Source organism: Paramormyrops kingsleyae, chromosome 8 (assembly GCF_048594095.1).
Source record: "Paramormyrops kingsleyae isolate MSU_618 chromosome 8, PKINGS_0.4, whole genome shotgun sequence".
Lineage (NCBI taxonomy): Eukaryota > Metazoa > Chordata > Actinopteri > Osteoglossiformes > Mormyridae > Paramormyrops > Paramormyrops kingsleyae.
The window spans coordinates 36,332,946-36,347,200 of record NC_132804.1 but is presented as its reverse complement, the minus strand read 5'-3'; the positions used below and the strand labels follow the sequence as shown (position 1 = coordinate 36,347,200).

Genomic DNA, 14,255 nt, shown 5'->3' with positions numbered 1-14,255 from the left:
TTGGTGCTTTAGTGGGGTGAAGTGCAATATTAGAATCTATGGATCCTGGCTCAAGTACCGACGCAAAATTTAGGGTGGGTACACATCTTAGACTAACACTGTTCGGTGTACATATATGTCCACCGCGTACATTTATGTAGGCTGCACACTATACAGTCAAATCAATTTAACAAACTGTGTAATGAGTGTTCTTTTGTAGTTTTCATAATTACACTTAACATTGAATTTTTTTTCCCATTATAAAAACACGTTTTTTAGTTGATTTGTACACAACTTTCTGTCATAACTCAGTCCAAAAGTCGCTGCATGATGGGGATAATCGCATCTCAAGTAATGTATGTCTGTCATAAGACATTGTTTGTGGAATGCACTCTGGTAAAGAGTTTTATAACACCAAATATTTATTTTTAGAAAATTTTAATCAGAGCAAAATGACCGCAATCTTGCAAATTTTATTACATTTACGTGTTGGTTGGGGGCCCTTTTCCACTCTGGAGTTGCCTGCGGGGAGAGGCGCCGAGCGGGGGTGGGCATACTTATTGCCCACTGGCTGGGCGCCTGTACATTGGGGTTTACCGCGGTGGACAAGAGGGTAGCCTCCCTTCGCCTTCGGGTGGGGGGACGGGTTCTGACTGTTGTTTGCGCTTATGCGCCGAGCGGCAGTTCAGAGTACCCACCCTTTTTAGAGTCTCTGGAAGGGGTGTTGGAGAGCATTCCTTCTGGGGACTCTCTTGTTCTGCTAGGGGACTTCAATGCTCACGTGGGCAATGACAGTGAGACCTGGAGTGGCGTGATTGGGAGGAACGGCCCCCCCAATCTGAACCCGAGTGGTGTTCTGTTGTTGGACTTCTGCGCTCGCCACGGATTGTCCATAATGAACACCATGTTCAGGCATAAGGGTGTTCATATGTGCACTTGGCACCAGGACACCCTAGGCCGCAGTTCGATGATCGACTTTGTAGTCGTGTCGTCGGACTTGCGGCCGCATGTCTTGGACACTCGGGTGAAGAGAGGGGCGGAGCTGTCAACTGATCACTACCTGGTGGTGGGTTGGCTCCGCTGGTGGGGGAGGAAGCCGGTCAGGCCTGGCAGGCCCAAGCGTATAGTGAGGGTCTGCTGGGAACGTCTGGCTGAATCCCCTGTCAGGAGGAGTTTCAACTCCTACCTCCGGCAGAACTTTTCCCATGTCCCGGGGGAGGCGGGGGACATTGAGTCCGAATGGGCCATGTTCCGTGCCTCCATTGTGGAGGCGGCTGACCAGAGCTGTGGCCGTAAGGTAGTCGGTGCCTGTCGCGGCGGCAATCCGCGAACCCGCTGGTGGACACCAGTGGTGAGGGATGCCGTCAAGCTGAAGAAGGAGTCCTATCGGGCCTATTTAGCCTGTGGGACTCCAGAGGCAGCTGACGGGTACCGGCAGGCCAAGCGGGATGCGGCTTCGGCGGTCGCTGAGGCAAAAACTCGGGTTTGGGAGGAGTTTGGTGAGGCCATGGAAAACGACTTCCGGACGGCTTCGAGGCGATTCTGGTCCACCATCCGGCGGCTCCGGGTGGGAAAGCGGTGCAACATCAACACTGTTTATGGTGGGGATGGGGTGCTGCTGACCTCAACCCGGGACGTTTTGGGTCGGTGGAAGGAATACTTCGAAGACCTCCTCAATCCCACCGACACGCCTTCCGATGTGGAAGCAGAGTATGGGGACTTGGGTGTGGACTCCCCTATCTCGGGGGCGGAGGTCGCTGAGGTGGTTAAAAAGCTCCTCGGTGGCCGAGCCCCGGGGGTGGATGAGATCCGCCCAGAGTTCCTGAAGGCTCTGGATGCTGTAGGGCAGTCTTGGTTGACACGCATCTGCAGCATCGCGTGGACATCGGGGGCAGTGCCTCTGGACTGGCAGACCGGGGTGGTGGTCCCCCTCTTCAAGAAAGGGGACCAGAGGGTGTGCTCCAACTATAGGGGGATCACACTCCTCAGCCTCCCTGGTAAGGTCTATTCGGGGGTTCTGGAGAGGAGGGTCCGCCGGATTGTCGAACCTCGGATTCAGGAGGAGCAGTGTGGTTTTCGCCCCGGCCGTGGAACAGTGGACCAGCTCTATACTCTCCGCAGGGTTCTGGAGGGTTCATGGGAGTTTGCCCAACCAGTCTACATGTGTTTTGTGGACTTGGAGAAGGCATTCGACCGTGTCCCTCGGGCAGTCCTGTGGGGGGTGCTCCGGGAGTATGGGGTGCCGGGCTTCCTTTTAAGGGCTGTTCGGTCCCTGTATGACCGGTGCCAGAGTCTGGTCCGCATGAGCGGCAATAAGTCGGACTTGTTTCCGGTGAGGGTTGGACTCCGTCAGGGCTGTCCTTTGTCACCGATTCTGTTCATAACTTTTATGGACAGAATTTCTAGGCGCAGCCAGGGCGTTGAGGGTGTCCGGTTTGGTGACCTCAGGATTAGGTCTCTGCTTTTTGCAGATGATGTGGTCCTGTTGGCCTCATCAGACCGTGACCTTCGGCTCTCGCTGGGACAGTTCGCAGCCGAGTGTGAAGCGGCTGGGATGAGAATCAGCACCTCCAAATCCGAGACCATGGTCCTCAGCCGGAAAAGGGTAGAATGCTCTCTCCGGGTCGGGGATGGGATCCTTCCGGTCTGTCATGGTGAAGAAGGAGCTGAGCCAAAAGGCGAAGCTCTCGATTTACCAGTCGATCTACGTTCCCACCCTCACCTATGGTCACGAGCTGTGGGTAGTGACCGAAAGAACGAGATCGCGAGTGCAAGCGGCCGAAATGAGTTTCCTCCGCAGGGTGGCTGGGCTCTCCCTTAGAGATAGGGTGAGGAGCTCGGTCATTCGGGAGGGACTCAGAGTAGAGCCGCTGCTCCTCCGCATTGAGAGGAGTCAGATGAGGTGGCTCGGGCATCTGATTAGGATGCCTCCTGGGCGCCTCCCTGGTGAGGTGTTCCGGGCATGTCCCACTGGGAGGAGGCCCCGGGGAAGACCCAGGACACGCTGGAGGGACTATGTCTCTCGGCTGGCCTGGGAACGCCTCGGGATTCCCCCAGAGGAGCTGGAGGAAGTGGCCGGGGAGAGGGAAGTCTGGGTTTCCCTGCTGAGACTGCTGCCCCCGCGACCCGACCTCGGATAAGCGGGAGAAAATGGATGGATGGATGGATGTTTGGTAATAAATACAAATGTATGGGGGGGGGGGGGTTATTAATATAAACAATTATGATAAAATGTTTCCTTTAAACGTCTTTATGAACACACACTACATATATTTATCATTAATCTGTTAATATTTTAATACTATAATGTAGGTTATATGTACTAATATGTAGGTTATTATGATGCAAAATTCAGATGACAGATTTGAAGTTGAAACAAACATTTAAGACAATGATATATAACAAATCAAAATGTATAAATACTATATAAAAATAATTATACACATTGTAGTACTAAGAGAGCAATAAAAAGATAGTGGAAGAGAGGGGAGCATAAAAAAGGAAGAGAGAAAAACAAAAAACACACTAATTAAAGATGTCTTCTGATCAAACAAACAAAAAAATGTAAACATAGTAAGTACAATTCTTACAACCAAACACCTTTCCTTTTCATGTACTTCTCAACTAATTCGTTGAAGACATCTTTCTCACTGAAAGGAAGAAAAATTGCTTAACTTTTACAGAATAATTAAAAATAAAACTCGATTAAATACGAGTAGCTTTGATCTAACGGAGGGTCTGCAAGGAACATTTCCTCTGCCTTCTTAAAATCAGTATTATGAAGTGCAGAAAGGCCATAGATGGTGCACTGGAATAAAACTCATGATTTATCTACCAAATAATAAGCTCAACTTAATCAAGTGCATTCAAAATTAATTCAACACTTACTTCTGGCATCAATACATCAAGAATGAACCAGATTTTTTCCTAGATCAGCAAAACAGTAGGGGTCCTGTCAAGGAATCTTTAAGGTATATGAGAGGTATATGGTTTTGCTGTTCATCATCCTCGAAATACACAGGAACGATGTAAGAAGATGGTTTGAGAAACCTTTTCAGATACTTTGATTTCTTCATGCCTATGACAAGGAAGCACTCTAATCAGTCATGCACCACATAATATAATAATGCACTCCATAATTTTCAAATTACTTATTGTAATCTACTCTGTCCTTTCCTTAACTAACCATTCAGTACTTATAGTATGAAAAACATGTTCTTTCATTTTGTTCTACAACTAATAGCTGCTGAGGGTTGCAAACAGTGGGATTTCTTGGTACAACAAAAACACATTTATGTTACTTTAATGTGTTTCATGGCTACTAAATGCATAATTTGCCCGTGTTAGTTCTTACTTATAACTATTGAAAACATTAAAGGAATAATATCTTACATTCAGTAGTTCTTTTGCCACTTGTTCCTTGATTATAAGGTCCACAGGCTTTTCGTTGTTTGAAGTGCGCTCACTGAGCACCACCTCATGTTTTGTGGTGCTATAACTTATTTTAGACATACTGGATACCCTGTATACAGGCTGCAACTTGTCCTGAAGAAGGTCAGTTTCCTCAACAGTCCAAAAGGCAAATCTGAAGCCATGTCTGAGAGAGAAATAAGAGGAGCTATGGTTAACAAGTTTTTACTATTTTAACCTGCATGGTAATCTGCACCTTATAATATATTTTTTCTGCAAAATAATATATAATATTAGGAAATACACATAATAATAATGAAATAATATTTTGAGAAATGTAACAATAGGTAATTAGCTTATGTTTTAATTCAATATGCTTCTGATTTTAAACACTTGTTATAATATTTATCTAAATATCCCTAAAGAAATGTGTGTATCAATTAAACTTTTACAAAAAAAATATAAAAAATATATATAAAAAAAATAAAAATAAATAAATAATAATAAAAAAAACTGTTACACGCTTTTACACAGCTGCACAGTCAACTTACCTTTAAAATGCAATGCCCTTTTTACATGAAGATTCATATGGGCCTCAATCACTGTCTTTTTGCTGGGTTTAAAGGTAGGACACAACGGGCAGTGAAAAAGTCCCTTACAACAAAGATGGCATTCTTCTAGAGCTGGATAGGAACCAGCCTCACAGATAGATCGATGCATATGAAAGATTTTTGTCCAATAGTCAGCCAGTGTATACAAAAGCAATATTACCATTGTAGCACTATAATTACTATAGAGGCTATTGAATAAACTTTTATTACTAATAATGTTTTTGTAATAATTATGCAAAGAATTAAGTGCCTGGAATACAGCCACTTCTGACGATGTTTACTACCTTGTCGAAATATACTACTGAAGCGCGGATCGAACAAAGAATAAAAAAAAAAAATATACCGTGTCAAATTATGGTTAGTGTGTAACTGACACGAGGAATCAGCACTTGTTCAAATTCACAATGAGAGCATAGTACGATACTCTTTTAAAACTGAAACATGTTACATATCATGCTATATTTGATTAGTGCATTCATGGTATCACGTCTCAATGCGATTGAACACATAATTTAAAAAAAATTAAATTACGAGCAAATATTTTTTTAATTGTAAACTTGTAAAGCTCTAAGGAACTTACCTTGACTTAAATTATGATCTCCACATTGCTCCATTTCCGGCTATTTCCTCCGTAAACAATACACTAAGAAATTAATTTGTATATTTTGTAGAAATACTGTCACGCCCTGCTCCGTCCGCTCCCGATGTGTGCCACGCCCACCTCGTTACCTCGTGTGATTCCTTGATTGTTCTCACCTGTTGCCTGTTTCGTTTGCCTAGTCTTGTGCATTTAGTCCGTGTCTCAGTCAGTGTTAGATGCTATAGTCAGTGTTATATCGGGCCGATATTTATCATTTTTTAATGTATCGGCATCGGCCGATATCCGAGTGCACTACGCCGATTTTCAGACAGGCACGTCTGCGGGCAGCCCAGTGTTATTGTTGCTGTGGAACACGTGACCCATGCTGCCTTGTGCAGGACCACAGCCAGAAGTTTTGGAAGAGTCCTGGGATGAAACGGTAAGGCTTAAATTCTGATCTTTCAATGACCTGTTTATTTAAGTAGTTTGCTATGAAATGTTGCTTTAAAAGAGAACGCGAATTACGCTATTGGGAACTGGGGTAATGATAATGAGCCTTCAACCAACTGTAGCTTACAGGTAACATTTGATTAAGGATCATTGATTCTAATAGAGTTCGTTTTGTGCGCTTATTGGTGGGCTCACAGACGTTTTTTAATCGTTAAAAATCATTTTAATTGTTAACATTTTAATTATTACCATATCAGCCCGATGTTATCAGTTATGTTTTTTTTCTTGTGTCGGAGAGTTTCACTCTGTGAGTGTGTGGGGCGGAGCGGGCAGCTCTCAAATACTGCAGCGTGTGTGAGAGTTGCGTTACTCTGCCCTGATCACAGACAGCGCCGTCCTCGGAGACACAGAGCTGCTAAGAACAATGCATGGCGGAGAAAAGTGTTTGTTCGAAAGCGTGGTTACCATTTACTTGAGCTGATGCTGACAATGGTCCTTCTGTGCAACTTTTTTTCATTTGAGACCGGAGATTCAAACAATTTGTCAGACGTCTAGATAAAAAGTGCATGACTTTGCGCAGTTTCCTCATTAAACATGTCTGTCCTTTATACGGGCTTATACGTAGACAACGTACGTCACAATCACTAGGGGCTTATGTTGTCCTTGCATACAAGGCTGTGCAATACGACAGTTATTTTATTTTCCGTGATCACTAGATTCTGATTGTGAATTTGGCTTTAAGCTATCTGTCTGCTAACAACAGAAACAACATATTAGTGTACACTACTCATCATACCATGATGCACTTAGTGTTTTTTTTTTCTTCAAAATGTATTAGAGTGTAATTGTTTTAATGTGCATGGAATACTGGAATTGTAGAATGAATTGAAGATGAAGGTACTATAATAAAAATTCTAACCTTGCATTTATTCTTATGTTTTAGTAATTGCTGTCTGATGGCTGAACAAAAATCTAATCCTGTATGGTAGCATTTCACAAAGCCAACACCAGGAAAAGCCAGGTGCAATATCTGCAGCAGACTGGTGAGCTTGGGAGCTGAAGAATGAGTTTGCTGCTAAGGTGATTCTGATGCTGCTATCTTTATTGTTTATAAGTTTAAGTTGTTTTTAAGTTGTATTGTGTTTTTGTTGTGTAAATTTAAATATAAACTTAAATAAGTCAGTATTCAATAAATGCTAAGTTGAGAAATTGTGTATCGCTTGTTATTATTAATGTGATATTTTATCATGCAAATAGAGCGGAAAACGTCCAATTTTCGGCCAAAAAATATTTGCAGCATATATCGACCATCGGCTGACCCTGACTCCTAACTATCGTCATCGTTATTGGCTATTGAAAAACCCATATCGGTCGACCTCTAGTCGGTGTACCCCAGATCGGTCATTGACGTTTGTTTGATGTGCTTTCCACAGTCCTGTCCTCCGAATAAACCCCTGTTTTATTCGACTTCCTGGTCAGCTTGTCTGCTTTCCTGCTCGCCTGCAGCACTGATCATAACAGAATGACCGATCTCCCCACCAACGCAACGCAGCAGGAGGAGGACGAATGGCTCATCCTGCTGCATGAGGTAGCACACTGGAGAGAGCTACCCGAGATCCAAGACGACCCAGCTCTGAACAGCTTGGTGACGCAAAGCTGGGATCTCCTCCAGGACGTGCGACCGCAAACAGAGGAACGTGTCATGGCAGAGGTACGTTCCATGTTACAACAGCTGGGCCGCCGGCTCAAGGAAAATAGGCTCCAGCCGCTCGCCTGCAGCCACGCCCCCTGCTCTGCCCGAGTCTACACCCTCGGGCACCTCCCTCCTGACTCCCTCGCCCTTGCCCCGACAAGGCCAACACCACCCGGAACCCCGCCTTTCAGTGTCCCGTAAGAGAAGAGGACACAGGCGTCGGGTCCGGGTCCCGCCCTCCCTGCCCCCTGGCTCGCCCGTTCGGCCCCTGGCTGTGGCTCGGTGGCTGCCTGCGGGTCCTCCGGCTCGGGGTCGGCGGTCTCCGCCGGGTCCCCCCCTGGTTCCGCGGTGCCGGCCCTCGGTCCCGCCTCCGGCTCCGTGGTCAGAAACAATGCTCAGGTAGGCCGTGGCATTTAAACGATGCCCAATTGGCATTAAGGGGCCTAAAGTGTGCCAAGAAAACATCCCCCACACCATTACACCACCACCACCAGCCTGCACAGTGGTAACAAGGCATGATGGATCCATGTTCTCATTCTGTTTACGCCAAATTCTGACTCTACCATTTGAATGTCTCAACAGAAATCGAAACTCATCAGACCAGGCAACATTTTTCCAGTCTTCAACTGTCCAATTTTGGTGAGCTCGTGCATATTGTAGCCTCTTTTTCCTATTTGTAGTGGAGATGAGTGGTACCCGGTGGGGTCTTCTGCTGTTGTAGCCCATCCGCCTCAAGGTTGTGCGTGTTGTGGCTTCACAAATGCTTTGCTGCATACCTCGGTTGTAACGAGTGGTTATTTCAGTCAAAGTTGCTCTTCTATCAGCTTGAATCAGTCGGCCCATTCTCCTCTGACCTCTAGCATCAACAAGGCATTTTCGCCCACAGGACTGCTGCATACTGGATGTTTTTCCCTTTGCACACCATTCTTTGTAAACCCTAGAAATGGTTGTGCGTGAAAATCCCAGTAACTGAGCAGATTGTGAAATACTCAGACTGGCCCGTCTGGCACCAACAACCATGCCACGCTCAAAATTGCTTTAATCACCTTTCTTTCCCATTCTGACATTCAGTTTGGAGTTCAGGAGATTGTCTTGACCAGGACCACACCCCTAAATGCATTGAAGCAACTGCCATGTGACTGGTTGATTAGATAATTGCATTAATGAGAAATTGAACAGGTGTTCCTAATAATCCTTTAGGTGAGTGTACACTGAAGCGGGCCAGTGGGCGGAGTTATGGATCACTGCTGTGCTTTCTTTGTTCGTTTGCTGATTCCGTTGATGTTGTGTTTCTTGCACCCGTGTTGCGCAAACTAATGGCACGTTAATGGCAAGTTACATGCGGCTTCAGTTAGCTACTTATTTGCAGCTTCCGATTCGTTTGAAAAGTCAAATTGGAAAATGAAAAAACGAAAAGGTTTTTTAATTTTTATTTTGAATTTTTCACATCTGACTCATATATGAGTAGAAAATTAAAATGCAAATGGTGCTATTTCATTTTAATTTTCATGTTGGCAGGATTTTTGTGCATAGACTAATGGCAAAAGTGGAGATTGTATATTCATTTTATCATTTTCATTTTATTTTTTGCAGAAAATACCTCCCATTCAATATATCACAATACACCCATGTAAAGTGCCTTTGGGTGACTCTTGCTATATAAAAATTAATTGAATTGAATAACTTCTAGACTGGACTACAGCAACACACTATTGGTTGGGTGAGCCTCTGCGTCATTAAATAAACCAAATCCAGTTGGTGCAGAATATACAGAAAGAGTTCTAACTTGGAACAGGAAACGTGCATATCAGTCCTGTACTGGCCTCTCTCCACTGGCTCTTTTCTGTTTTTTACACAGGGCAGTAACGGTGGTATAGGTTCTGTCTTTTTTTCTACCATCATTACTTAGAGAGCAGTGAGGGACTTGTGCGCAGAGTTAGTTCATTTTGCAGCTTGGCTTTGGGTGCCATGTCCGCGCATTCTCCGATGGTGGTCTGAATAGGGTTGGGGGCGGGGGGGAGTTTCCCTGAGACATATTGCTGTCCATTTTTTTAATTTAGATTATGGGTAATGTAAATATAGTCTCTTGGAATGTTACAACTCTGAACACCCCAGAAAAATGGTCCATTGTGTCTGATTTTTTGAAAATGCAGGGCATCGATCTTAACATGTATAAAGTTAATAGAGACCCATTTACTATGGCGGGATGCATTACAGGCAGCCTCCAAGTTCTATAGGGTTGTTTCCTCCTTATCGGCTTCCTTTCGGAGATGTGGGGTGGTCATACTGGTCAGGTGGGCTGTTCAAATTTGTATTCTTAGTTCGGGAGGAGATTGTGATGGCAGGTTCTGTTATATTCTTTCCAACCTGGAGGGCAGGAATGTCTGTTGTTGCTGCTTATGCTCCCACCCCCCCACATGGCTCATTCTTCCTGGATCTCTCTAACTATATTCTTAAATTTCAGGAATTTGAGCTTGTTATTGGAACTGATGCCAATGCCATCCACAACCTTGTCCTGGATAAATCTCTCTACCCCTCTCCACCCGTCCCTTGTGTAAATTTGTGGAGGACCTCTATTTGGTTGACTCATTTTGTTTAACCCTTCCACCAGAGAATACTTTTTTTCTCTCCTCGCTTCAAGTCACAGTCTTGCATAGATTACATCTTTGTTTCTTGCACTCTTGTACTTGTTGTTTTTAATGCTTCTCTGCTTTCTTCTTCTTTATCTGATCACAAGTGTGCTGTCCTCCAGTCGGCTGTGCCATCTTTAACTCCTCGGGGCTTGTGTTGGAAATGTAATACATTTCTGCTTCAAAATTCCAAATTTATAGCTTATTTGACCCTTAGTCTTGAAGAATTTATTTCTATTTATACGGGCTCAACTGATGACCCAGCCTACTACTGTTGGATGACTGTTAAGGGCTTCTTTCGTGATGCCATGGTTGCTCTCGGCAGTGGTTTGGCTTGTGAATCTCGTCAGAAGATTTCTGATGAAAAGTAGCATCTCAATTAGAAATGATCATGAGATCCATATTTCCCAAGACAAGGGCTGATATGAATGGTCTTCTGTCACGTCGCACCAAGTTTATGGTTCATCACACCAGGTCTCACTATTATATGTCTGGTGCCAGACCTAATACAATATTGGCTCTCAGGCTTAGGCAATGTGACTCATTTTCAATTATCTCTTCAATTAAAACTAAAGATAGGGTCCTCACACCAACCCTCTGGAAATCAACAATTGCTTTTTTCAGTTTTATTAGCTTATTCTCCCCACCCTCTGATCCTGATTTATTTCCTGATGCCTTAGCCCTCCCCCAGCAATCAGGTTCAGAGGCCTCCACACTTGATGTTCCTCTTTCACTGAACTCTGACTCAGGGAAAAATCTCTAGGGCCTGATAGCCTCCCTCCCAAACCCATTTCTGCCTTTTGGAAACAGCTTTCTATTCTGCTCTTCCATATGCTGAATTCTGCTATCTCTGCTTCCTTCTCTTAATTCATCCATGATGACTTTACTGCTTAAACCCCACCGACTGTTCCAGCTACCGCCGTTGTCCCTGATGAACTCTGATGTCAAGCTGCTTGCTCGTTGACTGCAGGTGATGATTTGTGAATTGATTCACCCAACTTTATAATGTCCTGCCATGCCGCCAACAACATGCTCCACCTGCTAAGTGTACTTCATATTACTCCTTCCTTTCTGTTCTCTGCTGCCCTTCTCTCTTTAGATGTGGAGAAGGCCTTCAATAGGATAAATTGGACATTTTTGTGGAGGATCCATTTGACCCTTATTCTACCAACATGGTTCAGACCCTTTATCATACCTGTCAAGTTCTGGATTTGAAAATAAGGGAAATTTTCTGGCACCCGCCACAAGCCATCCCACCACCCCAACCAAGCTCCAGTATCTCTTACATTTTAAGACAGGTGTACAAGAAATCTAAAATAACCACTTGTCTTTTACATTTTATTTTCATTACACGTTTTCTTTTAATTTCTCATGTTCACTCATGTGGCTCTCTGGCATTCACTAATGACTTATTATACAAATTTGTTGCAGACTTTGTATCCTTGTTGAAGTCATCACAGAAGGTGAAAGTAACATTGTTTTTGGTACACACCATTGCCATTTTAACCTACGCATTTATTACCTGGTCTGCCACGGTGGTATTTCTAGTCACAAATGCTAACATCACCTGGGCATGTTTCTGTACCTCTAGCCAGCGCTTGTGCTTGGTGGATTTTTCATGCTGACTGACATCGTTCCTTCCCCCGTGGGAGACACTAAAATCGCAGTTACAAATCTTACAAAATGCATGACTGTGCCCCATCCTGCTCCTCTTTAGGAAAGTAAATTCGCTGTTCCATTTTTTGAGATATTTACACGACTTGGAATGCCTTCTTCTTCAAATACATCAATTTCTCTCCTTTGTTGTTCCAGATTTGTTCCCGCTGTCGGCACTAACCTCGTGACAACTACCACCCAGGCTACTGCAGGTGGCAGTTCTCGCGAGGCTACTGACAGTTCAGTTTGGAGAGACAAAGAATTTTTTTTTATATGATATTATAATACAGGAGATTTACGGGAAAATACTAATACAGGAGGACGGCAGGAAAGAGGGGTAAAATATGGTAGTTTCCCGGTCAAAACGGGAGACTTGACAGCTATACCCTTTATTCTTCCCCCTCCATTGTCCTCCTGACTAATGCCAACACCTCTCCTCCTTTTCAACTCTTTCAAGGTGCCAGGCAGGGCTGTCCTTTATCCCCCTTACTCTTTAATCTCTCATTAGAGGTCGTAGCCCCAGCTCTCCGCCATTCAGATCTTATTTCTCCTGTTCTGGTTGAAGGTGCTTCTTAAAAAGTCTCCTTATATGTTGATGATCTGCTTCTTTACCTTGGTAATGTCCCCGCTGATCTTGCTCACATCCTTAATCTGTTTCAAACACCTGAATCCCTGTTGGGCTATAAGGTTAACTGGGCAAAGTCTTTTCTTCCACTGAATCCTGCCTGTCACTTTTCTTCATTTCCTTCTTCTTTTCCTCTGGTGGGATCTTTCAGATACCCGGGTTGGATATCTACCCCTCAGTCCCCAAGCTTGCAGCTGCTGGTTTTCGCTGCGTTCTGGAGGGTATTAAAGTCTCGATCTCTTCATGGTCTTCTCTCTCCCTTTCATTTCAGACAAGGCTGGCTATTATTAAAATGAATGTGCTCGCAAGGATTAATTTCATTAGTTCTATGCTTCCCCTTCCTCCTCCCAGATACTGGGTCTTCATTTAATCTACCATTTCTATGATTATTCATGATTGCAATTGACCTTCTTTTAGACTGGTTAGATGGGGGTATCACGCTCCCAGATTTTGAAATTCACCACCTTGCTTACACCCTAAGGCTAATTTGGAGTTGGATCACTCCTCCCCGACATCCCATTGCCTGGCTTCTAATTGAAGCAGAATATTCTTCCCTGCTGTCTAGCCTCTTTCCCTTTTTTGCCCATTAAACTAAAATCCATCTTCGGTCCAGTTATCTCCAGTGCCCTTCACATGTGGAGAAGGGTCGACAAATTGTTGGGCCCCTTCCAGAAATACTCTAGCACACCGTTACTCCACAACCCTGTCCTAAACATTGGAGATCGCCCCATCTTTAGCTCACCATGGTCACAGTCAGGCATTCCCACCCTGGGTGACATCTTTGACAGCTCGGGTCTCAAATCGTTTCACCACCTATTGTTGTGACAACTAATTATTTTTTATTCAGGTAATCTTTCATATCTATAAAAACTTCTGATTTTTAGATTTACATACTAAGAATTACAAACATCAAAAGTTGTGCCAACGTATTCTCCTTTGTTCAGATGATTTATCTTTCATATGCATAAACTTAAAAATTTGAGTTAAACATTGAATTCAAAACTGCAAAATATGTGCTGACTAATTATTATAAATGAAGATAACAAAACAGTTCAATTAGCATGTATATTACATGATAGTAATAAATAATAGTGGAGACATTTTGAGGATCCCTGTGGGGAATGACAGCAAACTTGACTGTGAAAGGCAGCTACCTGTTGTGGTGCCTAGGGACCTTGGGGTCACAGGTCTTGCTTAAGGGTCCCCACATGTACTGATGTTGGGTTGAGTGAACGCTGGCGCGCTTGGCTGCCGCTACTCAGCGGTTTACTATTTTAAGTTTGTTTTTAAGTTTTGTTTTTTTTTTAAGTTTGTTAAACCTCTAATCGATTACCTAAAGTGTAATCGTGCCTTGATATATTTTAATATTTTAATAACATTTGCGGGTGTCTCATGCTCACGCTGCTGCTGTCTGTTTGGACTTTACCACATCGGGACTTTTCAGCCGGCTATATTCCAGCGCTCTGCTGTTGAAGATGTGGATCCACAGGGTGTGTGTGTGGTCTGTGCTCACCTGGGTTTTGTTATCCATTGTTCACCACCCGGCGACAACTCTGCAGCAGTACTCCGCAAGCGAACTTTTTAGGCTCCGCTTCTACTTGTCTGTCCCTCCACCCGTGTC

The 14,255-nt window shown here is 44.1% G+C and overlaps 1 protein-coding gene across 11 annotated transcripts in view; it reads left to right on the top strand.

Annotated features, from left to right (window-relative positions):
• Window positions 1–5,892: 5,892 nt before the first annotated feature.
• LOC111834463 (uncharacterized) overlaps window positions 5,893–14,255 on the top strand; it is a 28,308-nt gene continuing 19,945 nt past the window's right edge. For 6 of the 11 annotated variants that reach the window (XR_011992731.1, XR_011992730.1, XR_011992734.1 and 3 more), the window contains exons 1-4: window positions 5,949–6,019; window positions 6,974–7,110; window positions 7,583–7,741; window positions 8,306–8,362. Coding sequence is in view for 1 of the 11 variants with exons in the window: in XM_072715761.1 (XP_072571862.1) it covers window positions 5,963–6,019; window positions 7,020–7,073; window positions 7,583–7,741; window positions 7,885–8,122; window positions 8,306–8,362 (565 nt within the window). In the remaining 10 variants the exon portion in view is untranslated. Of the gene's footprint in view, window positions 6,020–6,973; window positions 7,111–7,582; window positions 7,742–7,884; window positions 8,123–8,305; window positions 8,363–14,255 lie in introns of those variants that run through there. The other 5 variants (XM_072715761.1, XM_072715757.1, XM_072715758.1 and 2 more) reach the window with 5 other exon arrangements.